We start from the raw sequence: 20475 nt of genomic DNA, 5'->3' as shown, positions 1-20475 counted from the left end.
ACATTTTAAACTTGAAAACTAGCCACATTCCATCAAACAAAATTTACATCCATATCCACAAGTATAGTGCCTAATCCTTAATTGGACTAAATGCAACATAAAACAAAATAATAATAAACAGCATCCACTTGATAGTCTTACAGCTTCTTGTTTAAATGACATCTGTAAATGTGTCTCATTTAACAAGGTCATGGATGGAGTATTGTCCACCTCCTTTGGAGTGAGCACCTCAATGTGATAGCTAAACACCACAGTACAAAATAAATGAATTCCTCCATGAATCTACAGATTAAAAAATGGAATGAAAACCGCCATAGCTCATTAGGTCATACAAAATTCTCCTGAAAGCTTTTTCTTGAGCACTCATCCTCATTCAGGTTGTGGGTCGTGGGTCCCGCTCCCAAATCCTGAAGTTCCCTAATGTGCCATACACTCATGGTTAGAGACTGTTGCCATCATTCAAATGCATGTACAGTCACATGGTCCTCATGGATCAAGTGCTCATATTGAGCCACAATCCTCCCGCGTGAGCATCAGGCCGCTGTGGTTGTCACCGCTGATCCACCATTTCTGCTGTGCTGCTAAGAAGCTGGCGTCTCCCGCGTCTTCATTCCTCTTTGGTTTGCTTGAGCTGAAAGTCACAAGTCATCCAGTAAGGGAAAGTCTACAACCATCATTACAATTAGCATCGCAAGACATACAGTTTAAGTACTTGTACCTGTTTTCACAGATAAGGCTTAATGTGTGAAGCAGGTCGGGTGTGGAGGGTGATACGCTTGGTCTGTATCCAGGGGTGGGGGAAGTGACGATGGGCTTTTCTGGAAGCGATGCTCTAATGGGCTGCGTTTCACCTACTGCAGAGACCAGAAAACAACGCTGATCCTCACTAGGAATTTGCCTTATTGATGTCCTTTGAGAAAGTGGGCACAGTTGGGGTGGCAATGGTTTTAAAAAAAAAAAAAGGTTCCAAATATTAAACACCCCATTTACACCCACCTCTCCCAAAAAACAAAAAACAAAACATTGACTGATGCACTCTGGTCTTCAGGTAGTGGACAGCATACAGCACCTTTTGTATATTATTACTATATATTTGTATATTCAATTGAATACACTTCAAACGGATGACTAGTTTTTTTTTTTTCTCAAAAATTAAGAACTATGTTTCTCCCAGTGAGACTAGGAGCTTGAGTTACAGCCGTCACACTGTCTGAGCATAACAAGCGGACCCCTTCATTTCTTATCTACATTTCCTGAAGAGGTTTGGTTCTTATTAGGCTGATTTCCCATTATATTGATTGTTTCACTCACTGTTTGCATTAAATATTAACCAATGCCCTGCCCTCCCTACTTTGTGGGCAGGGGTGTTGTAAAGAATTGAAAAAGAAAAAAAAAAAAAAACAGTTTTACACATAAAAGACTGCCAGCCCATTGGGCATGACCCTTGATGCCCGATCCTCCCCTGTCTGCAGTGCGCAATTATTTATTCAATGTATTCCAACGTCGGACATTCCGGTTAAAAGAGTAAGGAAGTATGTTTCTTTCGGCTTGTCCCGTTAGAGGTCGCCACAGCGTAAAATCTCAGATGAACGCTGATATTTTTTTTGGCACAGCTTTTACACCGGATGGCCTGCCTGACGCAACCCCTCTTGGGAAGTAGAGGCCCCAGTGAGATACAAACTCACAACCCCTGGTTTACCAAACCAATGATCCAACCACTGAACATGAATGCAAAAACATAAATAATAAAGTAAAAGACCCTCACACATCTGAAAGGAACACTGAGACTTTGACCTCTGTGGTGTCTTTGTGTCAGCAAAAGGGCTCAAGTTCAAAAACTGGTGCTTGAGCCACATGGCACGATCTTCCTCAAAGGTCTTCCTCTGCGAGTACAAGAAGTGTGATCGTAAAACCAGCAGAATCGCACATCAAAATGCATCTCTGGGGCCCTCTACGGATTATTTCTTGTCATCACCTCTTGGCTCTGTCGAATTGCCGCCTCTGTGAAGTTCTTCCTCTCCCTCTCAAAGCTCTTTCGCTGGTCCTCGAGGCTCTTCCACTCGTCTAGCAGACGATCTTTTTCCTGCAACAAATGGCTGTCGTCCGCCGTGGTGTCGGACGTCTCCTTGTCACACTGAGTGCTCACCTTCTGCTACCAGAGAAAAGAAGATGGAGAGAAAGAAGAGATGAAAGAACACTTGCAGTATTTGCTAAAGGTCCAAAACACAGAAACAATGAAACGTTGCTTCTCACCTGCAGAAGATGTTGCTGTTTTTCAATGGAGTCTTTACACTGCTTTTTCTCCTGCCTCATTTTTCCCATTTCCTTTGAAGTTTCTCGGGGAACTGCATCAGCATCTTTGATGTCATCTGTTGAAGCCAACGACATGCAAATGTTTTTTCATTATGTTTCTCGACCCTTCACTAAATACTAGATCTTAAAGTGCCACTGTCATGAAATGCATGATTTTTAGTATGTCATTAATGAAAAAACGGCAGCCGACATGGACCCATGCGTTTTTTCACCACAAAACATAATTTAGACGTATACATCTTTTTGTAACTCCCGCCATGAAAAATTCTCAACGGATTTGTTTTCTAGAAGAAGCAAGAAGTGACGTACAGCGCAGTCGTGCACTCAAGCAGTCTTGTCTGTTCATACTAGTTTTACCCGCTGGAAGGTAGCTCGTTGTTCCTTCGTGTTAGCCAAAATGCCGGCTCGTTGTATTGCTGTATTTAGTTCGAATAACCGGGAGGATGGATTCAATCTTCATACTTTTTAAAAAGAGTCAGTTCGTTGTGAAAAATGGATTGTACAGGTGCAAAGGACGAGAGTTTTGTGGGTTCCAAATGACATGTAGGTCTGTATCGAGCTATTAAAAAAAATAATGTTTGGGGGGGCGATGTAATCTTTCTTTCAGCGAGCGATGACAACACCCGCGGTGGCTCATCTCGGCGCCGGGCCGGGCCATTTTACAGCGTTGTTGTCGCTCACGGCTGAGTACGCTACATATTGTCATACTTACTGTCGGGGTGTCTGTTGTTAGTTAGAAGTGATCCGCATATTATCTAAATATGGCTCGAAACGAGAGGGTAATATTGCCCCGGTCACTTCACTCGATTGTGAGATGTTCTCTTCTTTGAAAAGAGCGTCCGTGTCAGAAGGGGCATTGGAAAAAAAAAAAAAAAAAAAATCTGAAAATTTCTGTTGTTCCTCTCCCATAGCAGGTGCCAGTACGCGTTTTCACTGGTGAATGTCCCAGTGTGACGTCGCTGATGACGTTGCAGGCAATATGGCTACTACTTGGATGTTGAGTGAGGCTTCTGCAACTTTGCGCATGGATGACACGCTCTCCGCTCATATTTATTTTTTCTTATAGACATTGAAGCAAATCATGTTATATGTATGTTTCATTACAATATCTATTTAGAATGTTTATAGGCATGTCAGTTGGACTTTAAGTCTTCATTCCAAGTTACGTTTCCAACTTGAAAGGAACAGTTTGTTGAAAATTTTACTTTACGCCGATCTGCCGAAATGGGAAGACGCCATTTCTCTAACAGTCGAAGCTCAAAAGAGGATGGGCGTCGCAACATGACAATGATCCAAAACACAGAAGCAAATCAACAACAGAATAAGCTTCAGAAGAAGAAAACGCATGTTCTGGAGTGGCCCAGGCAAAGCCCTGACCTCAACTCCATTGAGATGCCTCACAATTCGAGGTTCCTGGGTTCAAATCTTATCTTGAGCCTTCCTTGATGGGGTTTAAATATCCTTTCCGTGCTTGCAAGGGGTTTAATTTGGGCACTCTGACTGCTAGCCACATTGGAAAATCTTGAATGTAAAGTTCAAAAATGCTTTTGAAATTGTTCAGCACTGTGGATGACTGGTTAGCAGATCTGGTTTAGAGTTCTCAGAACTGAGTTGCACATCCTGGCCCTGCTTTTGTGGAGTTTACATGTTCTCACTGTACCTGCGTGGGTTTTCTCCGGGCACTTTGGTTTCCTACCACATCCCCAAAACAGGCCTTCGGTGGAGACTCTAAATTGCCCGTAGGTGTTATTGTGAGTGCGACTGTTTTTTTTTTCTTTGTGGCCTGCAATTGGCTGGCGACCAGCTCTGGACGTTTGCTTGACGATAGCTGGGTTAGTACGCATGTGACCCTAGAGAGGATAAGCGGAATGAATTAATTAATTGTCCATATATGTGAATGTGACAATCCATGGAATCAAAGTAAGGGGTCAGCTCGGTTCGGCTCTATTTTACCAGGAACCCAAATGAGGACAAAGTCTATAGCAAATGGTTGGATGGATCACATTTTGAGAGTTCCTTACCATGAATTTCGTTTCAACAGTCAAGATGAGTCTACCTACCTTGGTTGTCCAGTCTCTCAACGTAATTCTTTAGTCTTCTCCACTGGCGTCGAACACTGTTGGTTAGCTTCTCTTGACTGTGAACAATAAACAGATCTGCACTTTCCTGACAGGAATAAATGACTTCTTCCTCCTCATCAGAGTCCACCTGTAACCCCCCAAAAAAAACATTCAGGGCTATTAATAATACATACCCCAGCGATCATTGTACAGTGTAGCCCAGTTTGCAGGGAAACATTCCTGACCCACCTGCAATAAACTAAAATAAATAAAACAATTACATTTAGTTTAAAAAAATCTCCCTCCCACTCACTTTAAACATATGACAGTTTTCGTTCAAATCCCCATTGTTTAAGGGTTTCTAAAACCGTTAGCATGTAAATGACGTTTTCCATATGTTACCGTCAACCTATAGACATGCATAGTTGTTTGAAAAACAAAATTCGTAATGATATGCTTCAGTTTCGTTTGGCAGTAAACTCAACTCAAGTTTGGGTGGGATAAACATATAGAAGCCTCTTTTCTGATAAAGTCTTCACTATTTGAGTCTGCCTACGAGAAGGGAAGTACAACGGGGGGAAAGGAGGCATTCCACCTACTTCCATGGCACTATGGTCCTGCTTGTCTCCTTTGACAATTGACCTCTTGGAACTGAGAATGGCCACCATGTCTTTTTTCATCTGCTTCAAAACTTTTCTCAACTCAGCATTTTCCAACAGCAGCTGCCCCTGCCTGCTCTCGTAGTCCCTGAGCAGACTTTTGTACATCTCCCCCTCGTGCCTGCAGTGAAACACAATTCATTGAGTAAAAGATAATGTGTTTTTAGTTTGTTTGGTGTTAAAAAGTCATGTTACTTTGCCTCCGTCTTCTCAGTCTTCCAGAGGCTTCTCTTGCCGTCTGCTCTTCCTAGTTTATTTGATATGTCAATAGCTGAAAGCAACAAAAATTAATCTTCTGCATAAACGGCCTAGTTGTACAAAGATAGTACAAATCTAGAGATCTAACCAAGTCTCTTGTCCTTTTTGTCGACCAGGAGCTGATTCAGTCTTTCTTTCAGTTTGTTTAACTCTCGCTCTTTCCGCTTCATCTCGTGGTTGTACTGGCTGGCCCGGCTAGAGACGATGTTCTGCAGCTTGTGAGTCTGGGCAAAAAATTTTGGGAATGTACAGATGGTCAAGATCTCCTAGAGAGTATGTACTATAGAGTATGTACAATGACAAAATTTGAATTGGAAACAAATGTTGCACAAACAATCAGATGGTAATTACATGCAGGCAATATGCAGAAATAATGTGCTCTATGGTTTTTGTACGCATTGGAGTTGACAGGTACCGGTATGCTGAACTTTCATGATTGACTGATTTGCGACAATCAGCATTTAATGTATTCTCTTGCTTATCTGTTTGCAGCTGCATAATTATTGACAAAGAATGAAAGGGATTTATAGATGTTGCGTTTTGTTCTGACCACATATGTTGTAATAGTTTACAGTATATTGGCTGGACAGCCTCATAGCACCTCTTCCTTTTCGTTTTTCAGGCAGTTCTGCATGGTCTTCACTTTCAGCTGAAGTTGTCGTTCCCGCTCAACAACTCCCATGTTCTCTCTTTTGGAAAGTTCTAGCTGCTCCTACAACAACAACATGGCATTAAGAATAAATTCAAAACAATACTGAGAATACCAACACGATAAAATAAAATACAATACAAAAATCCGACAGTACAGTACAATACGAAAAGCAGCGGCTTTATAGTGTCTAGCAGAGATTATGTTATCATTAGTGGGGGCTTTACAGTATATTGCAGGGGTGACGTTACCTTTAGTTGCGTGCAGCTGAGCTGCAGGGAGTCGACATTGTTGCTCCACTTCAGCTGGTCCATCTCCATTTTCTCCAAGGTTTGGATGCCCCTACGGTGCAGCTGAAGCAGCTCGTACATGCAGTTGAGCACTGAGACGACGTTCATGTCCGAAGTGCTATCCGTCTGCGTCCAAACCGGTGGGAGACCCAGTGAGAAAACCTCCTGTGAATGAAGAGGGAAGCCGTAGGATTCTGTCCATTACTGCCTATACACCTTTAAAGTGATTGATGTGCCATGTGTTGATGTTTCATAAACTGTTTGGTGTCACTTATGATAGGACCTTTATTCTGTGGCCTCTTTGAAAAATGGCAAGCATGTACTGTAACTGCGACACAACAGAAATAGTCAGTAGCCTACAGAATGTAACAGTGACTGTATGTTGGTTAGTTGCGTGGGATGCTCTCGTGTCTTCATCGGTTCACAAGATGCCCTCAGAATGCAATGACTGTGAGCATTGCATAATCTTTTCTGTGTATGACCCACTCATTTAGATTTGGTCATGTTTGCGGGTAAAATATGAACGTAGTAGTGGTGTGAATTTAATGCAGCCCGATGGGGGCCCAAACCAGTGCAATCTGTAGGCCGGTCCCAAGCCCGGATAAATGCAGAGGGTTGCGTCAGGAAGGGCATCCGGCGTAAAAACTGTGCCAAACAAACATGAGCGTTCATCTAAAGAATCCCATACCGGATCGGTTGTGGCCCGGGTTAACAACGGCCGCCCCCGGCACTGCTAACCTGCAGGGCGTCGGTGGAAATTCAGCTACTGTGGGTCGAAGACAAAGAAGAGGAGGAAACCGGATCCATCGTCAGAAGAAAAAGAGGAATGCACAGAGCCTACAACTGAGTGTAGGGACTTTGAATGTTGGGACTATGACAGGAAAAGCTCAGGAGTTGGTTGACATGATGATTAGGAGAAAGGTTGATATATTGTGCATCCAAGAGAGCAGGTGGAAAGGTAGTAAGGCTACAAGTTTAGGAGCAGGGTTTAAATTATTTTACCATGGAGTAGATGGTAAAAGAAATGGAGTAGGGATTATTTTAAAGGAAGAGCTGGCTCAGAATGTCTTGGAGGTGAAAATAGTATCAGATGGAGTGATGAGGCTGAAATTTGAAATTTAGGGTGTTTATAATGTGATTAGCACCTATGCCCCACAGGTAGTATGTGACCTAAAGATGAAAGAGAAATTCTGGAAGGAACTAGATGAAGTAGTTCTGAGCATCCCAGACAGCGAGAGAGTTGTGATTGGTGCAGATTGTAATGGACATATTGGTAAAGGAAACAGGGGTGATGAAGAAGTGATGGGTAAGTACGGCATCCAGGAAAGGAACTTTGAGGGACAGATGGTGGTGGACTTTGCAAAAAGGATGGAGATGGCTGTAGTAAACACTTATTTCCAGAAGAGGGAGGAACATATAGTGACCTACAAGAATGGAGGTAGAAGCACGCAGGTGGATTATATTTTGTGCAGACGATGTAATCTGAAGGAGGTTACTGACTGTAAAGTAGTGGTAGGGGAGAGTGTAGCTCGACAGCATTGGATGGTAGTGTGTAGGATGACTCTGGTGGTGGGTAGGAAGATTAAGAAGACAAAGGTAGAGCAGAGAACCATGTGGTGGAAGCTGAGAAAGGAAGAATGTTGTGCGGCCTTTCGGAAAGAGGTAAGACAGGCTCTCGATGGACAGCAAAAGCTCCCGGAAGACTGGACAACGACAGCCAAGCTAATCAGAGAGACAGGCAGGAGAGTACTTGGTGTGTCTTTTGGTAGGAAAGGGGAGAAGGAGACTTGGTGGTGGAACCCCAAAATACAGGGAGTCATACAAGGAAAGAGATTAGCGAAGAGGAAGCGGGACACTGAGAGGACTGAGGAGAGGCGAAAAGGAGTACATTGAGATGCGACGTAGGGCAAAGGTAGAGGTGGCAAAGGCTAAACAAGAGGCATATGACGACATGTACACTAGGTTAGACATGAAAGAAGGAGAAAAGGATCTCTACAGGTTGGCCAGACAAAGGGATAGAGATGGGAAGGATGTGCAGCAGGTAAGGGTGATTAAGGATAGACATGGAAATGTGTTGACTGGTGTCAGTAGTGTGCTAAATAGATTGAAAGAATACGTTGAGAAGTTGATGAATGAAGAAAATGAGAGAGAAGGAAGAGTTGAAGAGGCAAGTGTGAAGGACCAGGAAGTGGCAATGATTACTAAGGGGGAAGTCAGAAAGGCACTACAAAGGATGAAAAATGGAAAGACAGTGGGTTGTGATGACATACCGATAGAGGTATGGAAGCAATTTGGAGAGATGTCTGTGGAGTTTTTGACCAACTTATTCAACAGAATACTAGCGGGCGAAAAGATGCCTGAAGAATGGAGGAAAAGTGTTCTAGTTCCCGTTTTTAACAACAAAGGGGATGTTCAGAGCTGTGGGAACTATAGAGGAATAAAGTTGATGAGCCACACAATGAAATGATGGGAAAGAGTAGTGGAGGCTAGACTCAGGACAGAAGTAAGTATCCGCGGGCAACAGTATGGTTTCATGCCCAGAAAGAGTACCACAGAAGCATTATTTGCCTTGAGGATGCTAGTGGAAAAGTACAGAGAAGGTCAGAAGGAGCTACATTGTGTCTTTGTGGATCTAGAGAAAGCCTATGACAGAGTACCAAGAGAGGAACTGTGGTACAACATGCGTAAGTCTGGTGTGGCAGAGAAGTATGTTAAAATAGTACAGGACATGTATGATGGCAGTAGAACAATGGTGAGGTGTGCCTTTGGTGTGACAGAGGAATTTAAGGCGGAGGTGGGACTGCATCAGGGATCAGCTCTGAGCCCCTTCCTGTTTGCAGTGGTAATGGATAGGCTGTCAGATGAGGTTAGACTGGAATCCCCTTGGACCACGATGTTCGCAGATGATATTGTGATATGCAGTGAAAGCAGGGAGCATGCAGAGGAACAATTAGAAAGATGGAGACATGCACTGGAAAGGAGAGGAATGAAGATTAGCCGAAGTAAAACAGAATATATGTGCGTGAATGAGAAAAGTGGAGGGGGAAGAGTCAGGCTACAGGGAGAAGAGATAGTGAGGGTGGACGACTTCAAATATTTAGGGTCAACAATCCAGAGCAATTGTGAGTGTGGTAAGGAAGTGAAGAAACGGGTCCAAGCAGGTTGGAACAGCTGGCGAAAGGTGTCTGGTGTGTTATGTGACAGAAGAGTCTCTGCTAGGATGAAGGGGAAAGTTTACAAAACAGTGGTGAGGCCGGCCATGATGTACGGATTAGAGACAATGGCACTGAAGAAACAACAGGAAGCAGAACTGGAGGTGGCAGAAATGAAGATGTTGAGGTTCTCGCTCGGAGTGAGCAGGTTGGATAGGATTAGAAATTAGAGGGACAGCCAAAGTTGGATGTTTTGCTGACAAGGTTCGACAGAGCAGACTTCGATGGTTTGGACATGTTAAGAGGCGAGAGAGTGAGTATATTGGTGGAAGGCTGCTGAGGATGGAGCTGCCAGGCAAAAGAGCGAGAGGAAGACCAAAGAGAAGGTCTATGGATGTGGTGAGGGAAGACATGAGGGCAGTTGGGGTTCGAGAGGAAGATGGAGGAGATAGGCTAAGATGGCAAAAGATTACACGCTGTGGCAACCCCTAACGAGACAAGCCGAAAGAAAAGAAGAAGTGGTGTGAATTTAGTTTACAAGTAATGTGTTTGAATGGAATCTTTCTTTTCTTTTCTGCTGTCAGTGTGGTGAAGAAAATAAGGGAGCAATGATGCTTATCCTTCCTGGCTCATGAAAAGGAGTCCAGCTGTGTCATCATTGTTAATACTGTACTTGGAAGCGCAACAGAAAAAATATGTTGAGCACAGGTGCTTAATTAACTTCTTTGGTCAACCATGGGAAAGGAACACTCTCAATGAAACCTGTTCTGTAAAATTTCAGGCTATTGGTAATCTTCTTTTAGCCAAAACCATCTTTACATCGAGAAACTCCTTTTATTCAGATGCTCAAGAGAGTACTTTATTATATCTTGTAGCACTAAAGAGTAACATGACACTGCCCAAAGAGAATGAATCGGCTCCATTTGGACATTTTCACTGGGGTGTGAAATATTCATAGGTTGTGTTATTTAGAGGGGAAAGTAAACACCGTTATCTAAATGCATATTGACTAATAGAGAGGTTGCAAAAGGTCATTTCATTAGTGTTGTCGCGTGAAAATATCAGAATCAGCTTTATGGGCCATGTATGTTAAAAGACACACAAGGAATTAGTCTCCAATATGTGGATTTGAACGGCACCAGGGGCAGCTCAGGAAACTGCAAATCCACAATAAGATGGGCGGTGAGGCGTTGAACTGGAGAAACCTGGAGGAGAGGAATTTGGTGATGATGGTGTTGAAAGCAGAGCTGAAGTCCACGAAAAAGATCCTAGTAGGGCCTGTAGCCTGAGTCATCGAGGCGTTCCAGGAACAAGCCAAGTCTCCTGGTGACTCCATCACCATCAACACTGTTTACTCAATAGGAAAAGTGCAGGGGGTCCAGTCCACTAGGGGTCATACGTGGGGGCTATGTTGGTCCGGCAAAAGGGGCTCAAGGACCTGATTACTGCAGATGTCAGTTGACAGGTCTGTAATCATTCGGTCCTGATATTCCAGGTTTCCTGGGGAGTGGGATGATGGTGGTGTATCGGTGGTACGGCTGGGTGGGTGGGGGTTGGTAAGATGTCCTTTTCAAACTATATTCAAGTTGTCAGGCAGTTCTTTATTGTACTTTGCTTGGGGGCATGATCCCTTGAAGCCGGTTAGCAATGGACCTTTCCGACCTATCCATCACTCGTACAATAATAGGCAATCAGATAGCCGCACTGTCTTAACCCCTGGCTTGACACGACCCTCTCGCCATATTGTCCCACAAGCAATGCTGGTTGTCAGTAGCGTGCGCTTGGAAAAGTTAATGTTACGAAAAAAATGGTTCTCAGACGCGCTTGGGGAATGTGCAATTCTGCCGAAAGATATCCTGCTAGGTTACAAGGGGCCCGGTTGGTTCATTTTCCAAAGCCTAAAACACAGTTGACGAAGTGACTATGCTGGATTAAGGGTCGCGGAAGAGCGCGAGCACAACTAAATATAAAAAATATCAACAACACAAGGCTGTATGTTTGAAGGTAAGTGAGGGAGAAGTAATTTCTCTGAGTTTGATTTCATTATTATCAGTGTTTTATACATTGCAGGAGAAAAACTTTCCCTTTGTCAGTGTATCACTGACCTGCTGAATGAAGTGTGTAATGTTTTATGCTGAAGAGTCGAGTTAGTGATATGTAAATGCGCAATGTCATACAACAGAAATGTCTATTTGCCTATTTGTATCACATTAGACTTTTAAGACAGAGCACTGTGTTTGATTATGAGCCAAGTCAAACTTTTTCCTCAGGTGACTACAGGACTCTCTGAGTCAATCACCATTGTTTAAATGCACTTGTAGAAAATCGAACCTAACTCACTTATAAAGACTACAATATTAGTCATGATCTTTCCAAGTAAAAAGTACTCACCCTGCTTTACATGTGCAGTACGATTCCACTATTTCATCCTGTTGGATTTCAATATAAAGTTTGTGAAGCATCAAACGTTTTTGCAGCAATCATCAACATTTCGCTGTAACTCTGACATTGCGTCCTGCTCTGTCCAACATCTTAATTCCGTGTACATATCATTGCATGAAATACTTGAGACCTCTCTGTAGAACTCTCTTGGACAAGTCTGACGCATTTGGAAAAAAACATACCGCAATATTATCTGGAATACGGGATAGAGAATCGACTTCAAACCTGTTCTGTTCAGTCGCCATTTTGGAAGCTTGTGGGACATGGCAACTGTAGCTAAGGGAGCAGAGCTTAAGATTGCCAGTTGGAAAGGTCCATTGTAATCCTTACCAAAGTGACACAGAGTTGCTATCAGAAAATTGTTTTTCCAGCTTTTCCAGCTCTTTGTAATGTTGATATCTTTTGTCAATTGGTTTCTGGGCTGACTATACAGAGCTCTGTCCCCATTCTGATAATCCGTCCTCTGTAGCCTGGCGAAGTTTGGCTGTTTGGTTTGAACCAAGACTTGTTGTTGTTAAAAGTGCAAAATGTAATTTGCTGGTACACACGCACATTCATGGAGGGTGATTTATGATGTCATAATGTCTGTATATTCACCAAACCCGCAAGTTTCAAAGACACTCCAATCTGTGCAGTCTAAACTGTCATGAAGTTCTGATTTTGCGTCATATGTCCACTTCTTCACTGTTTTCATGACCGGTTGCAGACTTAAGTTTGTGCCTATATGTTGGTATCAAGTGAGTTAAACAGTTATCAGACGAACACAAGGCTACTTGAGGAATTGCACAGCACAAGTCCGTCAGTGTGTAATAGGAATGGTCTAGAACAGGATGGGCAAACTACGGCCCGCGTGCGACATCCGGCCCGTTGACCATTTCAATCCTGTCCGCCAAAGATTAGTACAGAATTGCCCGAATCATACCAAAATCATGACTACATTCATTTGATTTTGTCTGAAATGCCAACTAGTTCCACCAGGTTGTGCCGTAATATGCACTGTTTTCACCAGGTGAGAGGTCAAGCTATACATTGAGTTGACTTTGGCTGCTTTGCTTCCACTCTGCTTCAACTACAAGGAGTTGATCAAAGATAGGAAGTGTCAACAGTGAAGGCTGAACAACATTTCTGCCCGGTTAGGAACAAGAGAAGAATCACCTAAATTACCTCAAAAGTTACTTAGGGAATCGTAACATTTCTCATGTTCACATGACTGCTTGCAGATGATTGGAAGGTTGTCTCGTCATCCATTTACAGACATGTCGCAGGTCACAAGACTTGCTAAAGTGAGGTTAGTGGGGGAAAAAAGGATTTGGAGGTGAACTGAATCTACAATGCACAGTGACGGTGCAAAACCATAAAAATGGAAAATAATGCACAATTTCACTATTGGAGCACTATTTTCATTGTCCTTTGTAAAAAGTGTATTTTTTAAAATTAATTTAATTTACACATAAATAATACTATTTTATTGGCATGTTAAGTGCACAATGTCAAATTTGAAACTATGCAACAATGTAGCCAAAAAGTTTCCAACCCCTGATCTAGAATGTTGTTTTCACAGGTGGGACAGTCAATGTGCTGCTTGTGTTGAGGGAGTTTGTAGTTTTGTTTTATAAAAGTCCCCAAGAAGAGTGAGCATCGGCACCGTGTTAATGGTTTCCCCTCTTTTGTCTTTTGTCCATGCAGTATAGTGGTTTGATTGTGTGTTGACGTCACATACCTGATTGATGTGTGTTACACATTCTGGCACGTTGTGCTCAGTGCAGAAATTAGTGAGCATGTAGGACTTCGTATGCAGAGGCAGCGGTGAGTGGTCCAAGTGGCCTGTTAAGGGCCATGTTTGGCATTTGCCAGAGCTGCTGCAAAGGTCCTTGACATCTGAAGAAAAAAAAAAAAAAAAAAAAGACTGTTGGGCACATAGCGAGCACTTAAAGTAAATTACTGTTATTTCAGGGAATAGCATCATTAATGTTGAACAATTGCAAGGATGAAGAGGGCTGCACGCAGCAATTTCATGACGAATCCTCCGGAAGATCATCAAAGGTCGTACTCCATCCATATTAGAAGTGGAAGTCCAAAAAGCTTGGCAATTTAGCTCCATTCAACTGTTTAATGGGCTTCTGATTGAAGCCCATTAGGACAAATCAGTCCTGGTTCAGTTCATTGTACAAACCCTGGAATTCTCCCAAAATGGCCGCTTCAAATGGAAATGTCTAACTTCCTGTCCAGTTTCATGCATGTCTCCTTGAGACATTTAATGCATCATCTTAAGTTCAAACATGCCCACCAAATTTGATTGATCAATGAAACCAGTGTTGTAGGCTATTTTTTCTTTCCAACTTCCCAGGAGATACTGAATAAAAAAAGAGGACCTTAGCACTGCTTGGTTCTCACACCCTAAAAAATTGAAAATGCCACTCGCACATTCTGGAGTGTGACACACATTTCCGTAATCTATTCTTCATGTGGATTCTTTTTTTTTCGAAGTCATGAGTGATGATCTCATTTAACGTCATGATTTGATCTGAGGATAAATAGCTGTTCTGGGGTCACATGACTTAACTTGACCATTGACGGTGAATGTGTAGATAAATCAGCTGGAACAGCTATCATGCAAGACGTGATGCAAGATACTGGCATATTGCATATCAAAACTTCATTTCAGCAAAAATAATTATCTTGTGTATTTTGCCGATTCATCGGAGTTTGCAAAACACGTATTCGGAAAGATGTATGCTCTCCTGCTTATTTGTAATTTGCTCGTGGAAAATCTGCCTCGGAAATGTTTAAATTAAACAAGCCTTCAAAAGACATGCTTATTTATGGTTTTTAACATTCTTTCTGTAATGTTCTTTGAAGCCACAAGTTAGGAAAACCCTGTATTACAACTTTACTTGTTATTGTTAACTTTTTAAATTGAAGCTTGAGGTGTGTACCTGCAAACCAATTCACCTTTGGATCATTCATTCATATCAAGGCTGAGTGTTTTATTGTTTGTCATCTCCATAGCAACTATGCTGTCCTTTTTTTCCCCCTTAATATCCTTTTATAGCAGGGTCAAATTCGAGAAGGCTACACTATTACTTGAAACAATAAAAGTTTTATAAGGGCAACCGTTTACTCTTAGAAATGATGGTTTCACAAATCAGTGGTTGGCCAGCAGTACAGCATGGATTGTGTTTACTTCAGAAGCTCCATTGTAAAAGCCATTGAGGTTACTGCTGGCACGCACACACACACGTGACACGCTAAGAATAGACTTAGAAATTAATTGACTTCTTGGTTGAAAAGGAGCGCAAGAAAGAAGTTGACAGTATCTAGGTGACTCATCCACATTAAGTCTTAACTGATTTATCAAGAGACAAATTATATCATGCTGATGGTGCTTCATCAATAGTACAGTCAATCGACGACAATCAATATGTAACCGATGTTTTCTTTTATGGTGGACGGAGATTCTGTCGTGCTACGCGAGTGCACCACACTTTTCCATCAGTCACTCAATTAAGAGAAATAACCAGAGAAACTACATCCATTTTTTTTGCCGCTTATCCTCACTAGGGTCGTGGGGACTGTCAACGGGCAGGAGGCGGGATAAACCCTGAACTGGTTGCCAGCCAATCCCAGAGCACATGGAGACAGACAACAGCCACACTCACAATCACACTTATAGGCAATTTAGAATGTCCAGTTAATGCATGGTTTAGGAAGGTGGGAGGAAACCGGAGTGCCTGGAGAAAACCCACACAAGCACAGGGAGAACATGCAAACTACACACAGGTGGGGCAGAGATTTGAACGCCGGACTTCAGAACTGTGAAGCAGATGCTCTAACCAGTTGCCCTACCGTTCCAATGATGTTGCGACCTAGCACCAGTCATATATTATTATTACGATGTTTTAGCCTTTCACTCACCTGAGGAGGACTCTGGCATGGTTGAAGTGGAGCCTACGGTGTTCTGATATCCACTACATGTATATTTGCACGCGTTTAGTCTTGTATGCTCCTACAACGCCAGCTCCTGAAATGCACTTTCAGATTAGCAGTGCCAACATGGTGTAGTTTGGATCAAAAATTGGTGCACAGCGAGTATGGAAGTCGATTATTGCCACGAGGATTTGAATTTGAAATGCTACAGAAAACGGGATTTAAATTTGAAATGTCAAGTTATCACATTTTCGATAGTTGCTACAATTCGCTGTCTGGAATTCGACTGACTACAATTTGCTGTCTAAAATTCAGCATCTGTGCCACCAGAGTTGGCTTGGTTTAGTTAGCAATGTATATTTTTGTTTGTTGACATTCTGATGGGAATGTAAATGCTGTAATCTGAATCTATGAATGAGCCATGTAGCTTCAATGGATGACACTGATCTGACCACAATGCATACGTCTGATGTTACTTACAGTGGTCAAAGGGGGCGCTCAAGGGCTTAGTGCGTTTGCTCAGACACGTAAAAAATTAAGAGGGAACATTGGTCTTGACATTAATTTAAGAACCAGTTAACGCTGGTAACAAAAGAACCCTGATCCTAAACAATCAGTAATCACCCGGAAACAGGAAATGCAAGTTAACCGTACTGAGCATGTTCGGAAGTGATACCAAAAGTACATGTTCCACGTACTGCGAGCGGATTTACGTCGAAAGTCATCAACATTATGAGCCATGTCAAAGGAAATTCAGTTATTCTGAAAACATTTCGGGACATAACACAAGTAATGTTTCAGTATTTAACCATAATAAGTATGAGATTGTGATTTACTTTAACTTGATCTAAGTTCTAACATTAGACTAGTCTGTCCATATATCTAAATGTGAACGGTCATTTTCTCCCGTGGTAGCGCGTTATCTTGAAGTTGAAAACTTTCCCCCTCTCCATGCTTTAGTAAGATAAAGATCATCTACTGCGAGCTTTCATCAATGGATTGCCAATCGATACCGCCGTAAATTACGCGAGATTACAACAATACATCATGATGGAATAAAATTATTTGATTATATGAATATTTAGTTTTGAAATTGAATGTCTCTTCACCTCTTTAAAAATGTCTCAGTCTGTGCAGTGCCAATAAATTATGATTATAGTATTAGGTAACAACTACATATTCCGGTATAACAACTCAGTAAGTTATTTTAAGGTCTTGAGATTCCATCCCTAATCACACCCACAACTTTGCGGCCATGACTGGTGGAGCATACCTGTAACTTTATATCTGCGGACATGACTGACCACACCCATACATTTTCCAAATGTGAGTGACTGAATACAACTATAGAAAATGTGATGACTTTACATTTCAAATTCAAATCCTGTTGTCCGTGGCATTTCAAATTCAAATCCTATTTCACTTTACATTTCAAATTCAAATCCTGGTGGCACTAATCTACTTCCATAAGTGAGACCAAATACAAAGACAGTGTCAAGATGACAGTAAAATAAGTACTAACAAGTTTTTTTTATTGTATATTATTTTTTTTACTGGCATGAAGCCAAAGACTGGTGTACATAAAGCCATTACATAACATAACATCATTTTCACTCTTGTTCATTAGTTTTTCTGCTGTACCAGACAACCCTTTCTCATCAAACGGCAGAATTTAAATTGCTTTTGAAAGCAAAATATGTTTCATCTTTTTCGAGTGTCGCCACGTAGCACAGTTGATGTGCAATGTGATGTCTGAAAGGTGACAACCGACAACCTCGTCATCCACCTTTTTATCCTGAAAGCAGTGTGGTTGTCTGATGTCACGCATGTCACTATTTGATCGCGGGAGACCTTTTCAAAGCAAACACCCTTTGATGCACTAGTGACTAGTCTACAAGCTTTATTTTCTAGTGATGTTGCGCCAAAAGGTTAACTGAAGACTCTAAATTGCCCGTAGGTGTGAATGTGAGTGTGAATGGTTGTTTTGTTCACCTGTGCCATGAAATTGGTTGGCGACCAGTTGAGAGTGTACCTCGCCTCTTGCCTGAAGATAGCTGGGATAGGGTCAAGCAAGCCTGTGACCTGCGTGAGGAGAAGTGGTACAGAAAACGGATGGATGGATAGATGTTTGGAAAGGCATTTTTTGAAACAATACATTTCCTTTCAAATGAATGATTATAATAATGACATAATTAAATTGATTATGTCTTTCTTTTGGGTGGCATGTTGGCTCAGCTGGAAAGCGTTGGCCTCACAGTTCTGAGGTCCCGGGTTTGATCCCAGCCCCGCCTGTGTGGAGTTTGCATATTCTCCCCTTGCTTGTGTGCGTTTTCTCCGGGCATTCCGGTTTCCTCCCACATTCCAAAAACATGCATTAGTTGGAGACTCTAAATTGCCCAAAGGTGTGATTGTTGTCTGTCTCTATGTGCACTGCGATTGGCTGGCACCCAGTTCAGGTTGGAAGTTTAATAGGATAATATAGACCTTAGTAGTGTAAGTCTTCTTAACCTAGTCAAACAGGAGCATCGCTTGACGTTAGATATTGTTGAACAGTTAATTTATTTCAGTGGTTCAACTGAAAATGTGATGTGCTTTTAAACTTTTACTACACATAACTGAAATATTTCATGATGTTTTGATAATATTTGATGATTGTAACCCCAAATTCACCATCTTGAACTTTTTTTTTTAAAATATTACATCAGAACCCGTCAACATTGCCATTGAAATTATAAGTGGAACTACAATCATAAAAATGTGCGATACACTTAGTTTTTTTTTGTTTTGTTTTGTTTTTTTTACACAGAGCTACAGAAATAAATACACATTTCTACAATACGTATTGTACTTTATCGAGATGCACCTGCAATGTTTATTTGATGTTTCATTCCCAATATATTATTATTGTCTTTTTCTGAGAACATTGTGCCTGTGCCTGTGCCTGCAGGTGGACTACTTAACAGCTCACGGGGAGGGAGCAGCCTCTTATCTCAATGCTCTTATGCTTATCTGATCAGACTAATCCCAGACAGGCAGCACGTTAATTTATCTGAACAACACATTAATTCCCACTCTTGAATGCTACATTTCATTTCAGTATTGTGTTTGTCAGGTGGCCTTTCCCGTAAAAATAAATAAATAAATAAATAAAAATTGCTCATTAATCTCTACAGTGAGGCTCACTTGTGGGGCACGAGCAATCCTATTTTAATTCATATTTCCACAAGGCTTTTAACGTTATACGTATTGTTACATTGTTTTAATCCCTCCCCTGCAAAGTGTGAGTAATACATGCTATGTAAAATTTAACATTCCAAGCTACCGTACGAAGTAAAGTTTTTGAATTTACCTTGAAAGTCTCTTGAGAGGTGTTTTTGAATTGACAATAATGATCAGGTAAAGGTGAAACAACGATGAAGGTTAACAAATGCGACGCAACATTTGGATGAATCGTGTCATGGTCATGACGTGCTTTACACAATGAGGCAACAAGGGTGAGGTAACAACACATCCTTGCACAATCATCACAAATTGTGTTTAATTGCAACTTTTAAGCATCGCAAAAAGGGCACATTTGAGTGCGGTCGTGGGGGAAGCTCGCGGTGTCGCCTCGGGTTCGAGTCACAACTCCCGAAATCTTATGAACAGCCCAGTTCGATTTTAACGCAAACGGACGTTTACATTTCACGTTTTCAACACAAGAAAATAAATAATATACGGGCGACTTACCTACGAAGGTTCTCGGCGGTCCGGGTTTGACCGGGGAAACAGCGTCCGCAGTCGCGACTCCAGTTGAGTCTCTCCAAATTCGAGCACGGCAAAGCAAGAAACACGCGGATTGGCTGCTACGGCGCTTAGCAACCTATAACAGCTCTTCGCATTGGTTCATGGATTTGCGTCCCTTCGGCGATTAATTATTTAAAATAACCCTCCTCCTTGTGTTTGAGTGTCAATAAATCCCTGGCGTAAGGTGTGTGATCAAATAAAATCAACCAAATTGAATTTAAAGAGATTTGTTTTGTATGTGCGTTAAGAAATGCACTTTACATTGTCCGTAAAACTCTTCACTAACCGATGCTAATTGCCTCACACTAGTAAATTCATAATTACAGTACACGTGGATGATAAACATTGGGCGATTTTGAAATCAGAAGTCAATTAAAAAAACAACTTTGTTCAACTATTATTAAGTCTATTTTAAAATGGGGACTGGAAACAAATGCTTTCAATGTCTCAATGTTATGCAAGTGAAGACAATTTTGTAATTTTGGCATTTTCAAAAGAAACACGAAATCAACACACATAACTTGCTTTTGTTGGCCACATGAAATGATGTGGTGGGTCGAATCTGGCCCCCGGGTCACCAGTTTGACATAGGTGTTCTGTCCCAATTTTGCTTCATTCATGGTATTTATTAAATTGTGTTCCTTAGTTACATTTTAAAAAATTGCATTCAGTACAATCTTTCATTGTATTCCAGAGCCCCTTCTGGGACTGACTGCAAATTAGTTGAAGCATCGCATATTCCTATTTTTGATAGCAACAAAGAGCAGTGTCCAGAACACTGTTAAAGGGGAATTGACCCCCCCCCCACCCCCGACCCTCAAGAACTCCCATCTGACCCTTCATAACTGCTGTAAATTGAGGAGCCGTGTAGAGACGCGAGTATATTTATTCACAGCACAGAGAATACAGGACACCATGATGTCTAAATTGTCTAAAGAG

General features: G+C 41.8%; 1 protein-coding gene across 4 annotated transcripts; it reads right to left on the bottom strand.

Moving 5' to 3' along the window:
* Window positions 1–4: 4 nt before the first annotated feature.
* LOC133503030 (afadin- and alpha-actinin-binding protein-like) lies at window positions 5–19635 on the bottom strand. 4 transcript variants are annotated; one of them, XM_061824130.1, is made up of 15 exons: window positions 19480–19635; window positions 17743–17832; window positions 15739–15844; window positions 13544–13701; window positions 6191–6394; window positions 5892–6002; window positions 5379–5514; window positions 5228–5303; window positions 4973–5153; window positions 4374–4521; window positions 2254–2369; window positions 1976–2152; window positions 1766–1883; window positions 719–854; window positions 6–631 (listed from the first exon to the last, which is right to left on the bottom strand). In XM_061824130.1, exons 3-15 carry the CDS (start codon window positions 15755–15757, stop codon window positions 502–504), a joined length of 1710 nt encoding a protein of 569 aa, XP_061680114.1. In that variant the 5' UTR covers window positions 15758–15844; window positions 17743–17832; window positions 19480–19635; the 3' UTR covers window positions 6–501. The 4 variants fall into 4 exon arrangements, with proteins under 4 accessions (XP_061680117.1, XP_061680114.1, XP_061680115.1 ...); XM_061824131.1 differs by lacking the exon at window positions 19480–19635 and adding an exon at window positions 19100–19199; XM_061824132.1 differs by having other exon boundaries at window positions 7–631; window positions 1976–2149.
* Window positions 19636–20475: the final 840 nt, after the last annotated feature.

Source organism: Syngnathoides biaculeatus, chromosome 7 (genome assembly GCF_019802595.1).
Source record: "Syngnathoides biaculeatus isolate LvHL_M chromosome 7, ASM1980259v1, whole genome shotgun sequence".
NCBI classification, from domain to species: Eukaryota; Metazoa; Chordata; class Actinopteri; order Syngnathiformes; family Syngnathidae; genus Syngnathoides; species Syngnathoides biaculeatus.
This window is presented reverse-complemented; position numbering and strand designations above follow the sequence as displayed.